At 42.3% G+C, this 5,092-nt stretch overlaps 1 protein-coding gene across 3 annotated transcripts in view; it reads left to right on the top strand.

The window, feature by feature from the left end:
• Positions 1 to 5,092, top strand: part of CDH13 (cadherin 13) — a 1,035,770-nt gene that overhangs the window by 224,500 nt on the left and 806,178 nt on the right. For all 3 annotated transcript variants that reach the window (XM_007452531.1, XM_007452530.1, XM_007452529.1), the window contains exon 2: positions 3,745 to 3,856. Coding sequence is in view for 2 of the 3 variants with exons in the window: in XM_007452530.1 (XP_007452592.1) it covers positions 3,745 to 3,856 (112 nt within the window). In the remaining variant the exon portion in view is untranslated. The remainder of the gene's footprint in view (positions 1 to 3,744; positions 3,857 to 5,092) is intronic.

The raw sequence follows: 5,092 nt of genomic DNA, 5'->3' as shown, positions 1-5,092 counted from the left end.
TTGCGGAGCACAGGCTCCAGACGCGCGGGCTCAGCGGCCATGGCTCACGGGCCCAGCCGCTCCGCGGCATGTGGGATCTTCCCAGACCGGGGCACGAACCCGTCTCCCCTGCATCGGCAGGCGAACTCTCAACCACTGCGCCACCAGGGAAACCCCTGGATTTTTTTTAAACGCAGTTTTGTCATTTCAGAGATCTGCTGCATGAAATCCAGAGAGGCATACATTCACGTGAAAGCAAAGTGTGTATTGGTTAAAGAGACCACTCTATATTCCTCTCCATTTATCCAGCTAATTCTGACCCATCTTTGAGATCAAGGCAGAAATGCCCCTTCAGTGGGTTTGCTTTCCTTGATTCCTCTAGATGAAGTTCGACTACCGACTCCCAGCTTTTACATGCTCCTTAAGAGAGCTGTGATTTCCTTTCAAGTTAAGTTTTAATTTTAGTTAATCAATTAATTAAATTATGATTTGTTAATGGCTCTCACCTTTTATAGTCCATAATAACAGTTAATACTCTTGACTGCTTATCCTGTGCAGCACTATTCTAATTGCTTTATATGTATCATTCCATTGAACCCACATGGCCACTCTCAATGCACATCTTGTTTTCCATATTTCTCTACATGAGAAAACTAAGACCAGAGTGGCTGGGGGAAAAAATGCCAGATAGCACAGTCAGTAAACGGCAGAGCCAAGAATGAACGAAGTCAGACAGCTCTGGAATTAATGCTTTTGCACAGGCTCCGGACGAGCAGGCCCAACGGCCATGGCTCACGGGCCCAGCCGCTCCACGGCACGCGGGATCCTCCCAGACCGGGGCACGAACCCGTATCCCCTGCATCGGCAGGCGGACTCTCAACCACTGCGCCACCAGGGAAGCCCTGGAATTAATGCTTTTAATGACTGTGTTATAGGGCTTCTCCATAAGCTCCAGGACAACACCTAGCAAAGTGCTCACTGAATCCCAGGAGTTTAATAAATGTTTGGGAATAAGTGAATGAATGGACACAGGGAGGAGAGAGTGAATGAATGATTTGACTAGTTCTTACCTTGCTAGGTCACACTTGCCCAGGAGAGTGCTGTGTGTTCATATTACAAAGCCTTTAACCTGAATTTTTGCCTGGTGGATAAAGTGACCCAAGAGTTTGCAAAAAAAAACCCCAAAACCTTGAGCCTCTGGGAGTTCTCCCACCACTCTCACCCTCCCTGAGCATCTGCAGTTGGAAACGGTTTATTTTTCCTTTATGATTCCAGAGGAATCCTAAGTAGAACTTGCCAAGAGGCCAGGACAGAGACTAAGCCACAGAGAGATAAGCACCAGGAATTCCACTCATCTGTACTCTCAGTCAGTCTTGGATTCTTAGCTCAGGATCCCTGGAGAAATGTCGTCTGCCTTAGTTCCTCGGGAATGACTGGTTTACTGGTCTGGGATTTGAGGGAAGAATGAGCTGATTATAAGGTTAACGTATAATTGTAGGCATAAGGTGCCGGGAGGCAACCCTTGACCACTTGATGTTTAACTGAATTAAAGTTGGCCAGTTATAGATTTTCTGCTTGCATAATTGCCAGCAAATGATTCTGAGTCCTGAATCTGCATTTTCTGTGTGCACCACTTGGGATGTCAGCGTTATGATTGCCTTAGACGTGATCTACCCAGAGCCTGCTGTCAAGGCAAGGGAAAGTTTTACACACAGAAGTGCTCAAATATGCAACTATAGCATCCTCCCCCCCTTTGATTTTAGAAGGATGATGTCTGTCAGGGTGATGACTCTCCTATTTCAGTTCCTCTGATGTTTCTCAGGCCGGCCACATGGTGAACCTTGGGAGATTGATTCTTGCTCTTGTTCCTTGGGTTCAGTGCATTTCAGAGAGCTGGTATTTAGAGAGAAGCCCTGGTTCCACAGCTTCCAACCTTTTGTACACTCCTCTGAGATCACCGGTGGGGATGATAATGAGTTTTCTTCAACAGCCTGTGTGCAGTGGTTAACAGTTTGCATTCTGGTATGGCTGAGTCACTTTGCTGTGTACCTGAAACTATCACATTAATCAGCTAGACTGAAATACAAAATAAAAAGTTAAAAAAAAAAAGAGTTTGCATTCTGGTATCAAAGTTTAGTTTCCCAATAAGCAAACACTGAGTCAAAGATTTGAGTGCAAATAGTTTTATTTGGAGGGTGATGTCAGAAAAATACCAACAGGGGATGAGTAAATGAGCCAAAGAAGAGAAAGCAGCTAATGGACGGTGAGTTATCAAGCCAGATACCACCGTGGACAACTGTTGCTTAAGTCCAAGTGGGAGACGGAACACTTGCCTCTGCGTTATCTCACCTGAGGGCTGGGGTATTCACGCAGCAGTTTTCATCAGTTATGGTGATGGTCTTGGGGGTGTGAATTTCCAAATACTGCTTGCTGGTGCCATACTCAGGTAAAGCAGCCTCCCACAGGTTTCAGAGAAATTCCCAGACAAAAAAATACAAATTCTCGCCTGAAGGGTGTAGGCGGAGCTCTGTCAAAATCAGAGAACATTTAAACCTGGATTCAGATCCTGACTCCACCCATCCTAGCTGTGTGATTCGGGGCAAGATTGTTAGCCTCTCTAGAATGTCAGGCCCCTTGTCAGTAAAATGTGTCTTATAACATGCTAAGTACATCACAGCGCTGTTATGGAGATTGAAGGAGATAATGCATACAACAAACTTAGGACAGTGCTTGCCATATAGCGAAGGCTGAAAAATAATAGCAATCATTGTATTGTAAGTATTATGGAGCATCTTCTCTGTGCCAGTATATGTGGTAGGTGCTCGGTATAAAAGATGGGGAAAAAGAGGTAATCTCTAACTTCACACTGCTTACAGTCTTTGCCTACTAAGCCTATGACTATTTCTTACCTTACTTCATTACTGCTTGTCCAAGAGTGTTTTAACACAACTTTTGTGTTCCAAAACATATAACCTAAATTTTGAACTTCTGGATGAAGTGCCCCAAGGATTTGCAAAGACAAAGGTGAGCCTTCAGAAGCAATTGTAAAATTTAAATTTCCTAGTAGCCAAACATACTAAAGTCAAAAGAAAGGGGTAAATTTATTTTAATAGTGGATCTATTTAGTCCAATCTGTAAAATAGCATTTCAACATGTAGTCCCATAAAAATTATTAATTATATATTTTACTTTATTTTTCTTTTCGGTATTTAGTCTTCAAAATCCAACATGTATTTTTCTACTGACAGTTTCAGCCCAGCTACATTTCAAGTGCTCAGTAGTCACCTGTGGCTCATGACCACCATATTGGACTGTGAAGGTCTACGGGGCCCTGGATTCTTGTTAGAAGTAACTTCCAATGGAATAGTTCCGTTTTCCTCCTCTTTGTCGATGACCGTGTTCCTTTGCATCTATGAGAGTGAAGTTGGTTTTAGCTCAGGCATCATATGAAATTGACAGTTTCTGTAATGAAATTTCACACGTGGAAACCATGGTGAGATTCTTAGCAGGTGTAAAAATCTGAGGAAGTTATTTCTTTAACTACAACTTAATGGAAACTGCAGCAGCTGTTCCCATTTGCATGTTTTCCAAATCTCATTGCCAAAACGAACGGTTGGCAGCCACAGGAGAGGTATCAACTTACCTCATAATTTGGGAAATGAAATTAAAACCTCAGCTCGTTTCTAAAAGTCACAGATTTGGTAAAAGTTAGCAGGCCAATCGTATAAGCCGCTGTTAAAATATTGATGGCTTCGTTTTTCTCAGGTGCTGCTGCTAACATCTGCAGAAGATTTGGACTGCACGCCTGGATTTCAGCAGAAATTGTTCCATATCAATCAGCCAGCTGAATTCATCGAGGACCAGGCGATTCTAAACTGTAAGCAGTGTCACTTGACGATGCTTTTGGCCTATTCACCGATGTCTAAGAATGTGGCTCGGGATACGGTATTCCCTAAACTAAGTATTGTCCGATCATTTTTCTTATGTCACTGCTTGACCCAGAGTGGAAGGTCTTGAATTAGGGCTTTGTCAGCTTAGAGGTGAATAGAGTGGTGGGTGTCTCTTTTTAGTATTTTGTCACCGATAAGCATTTCCCGACTGCTCCCCGGAAGAGGGACCACCAAGCCTCCAATGTATGAAATCCGTTTCCTCTGGGCAGATCCTAAGAACAGACCATTGCCTTCCTATGGATTGATGTTCTACCTCATACATAGCATTGGATCAAAATAATGGTGAGAGCAGGATGTTAGCTTCTGGGAACTTTTAGGCATAGGAATTTAAACTCTTATTCTTAATGCTAATAAGATAGTTTTCTGAAAGATTTGAAACCTCTACTGGCTATTCTAAACTCAAATCCCCCCAAATCCAATTAATTTCCTCACAATACGCTCTGCTCAGATCTGTGGTTATAATCTCTTCCTATTTTGAATGCCAGTGTTAATATATTGTTTTATCTTTATGAGGGCATGGAGTGCATTGCTAAATGCATAACAAGCTTAGTTTTAGCACAATGAATTTAAAACTGATGGTAGACAAATAAGCTTTTAATTGTAGGCTCTTGAGCACCATTCTTTAACATTTGGGAATGAAGGATATGAAAACAGTGGTTTAATTTGGTCAGATGCTCTTTGGTCCCTTTAGGGAAGGTAACTGGACATTTGCCCTTATGGTCCCAGGTCTGCCTTTCAGGATAACCACATTCCTTCATTCCTGTGCTATGTGGCTGGCATGTTTAAAGAAAAGGGGGAAGAGGAAACCCAGCCTGTTCGATTGGATTGTTCTGGGAGGCTGGAGCACATTTTAAGAGTTGAAAGGAACACAGTAATGAAGATACAATGTTGAGCAGCAAGGGAGCCCTCCAAGGTGAAGCCCATGCACATCTTGATGCAATTACGCCTATGAAATCATTTCAATAATTAGAGTCTATAATGACAAGGTGCAGGACTGGCACAATAAATGAATTCCAGTGTGTGATTTCATGTTAATTTGATCCCTGAGTGTGACTCCTGGGTCAGCCCATCACGAACTCTCATTTGTCTTTTGATTCTTCTATTTATCAGAGTCACTATATATATATATATATATATATATATATATATATATATATATATAT

Source organism: Lipotes vexillifer, unplaced genomic scaffold (genome assembly GCF_000442215.2).
Source record: "Lipotes vexillifer unplaced genomic scaffold, Lipotes_vexillifer_v1.1 scaffold443, whole genome shotgun sequence".
Lineage (NCBI taxonomy): Eukaryota > Metazoa > Chordata > Mammalia > Artiodactyla > Lipotidae > Lipotes > Lipotes vexillifer.
This window is presented reverse-complemented; position numbering and strand designations above follow the sequence as displayed.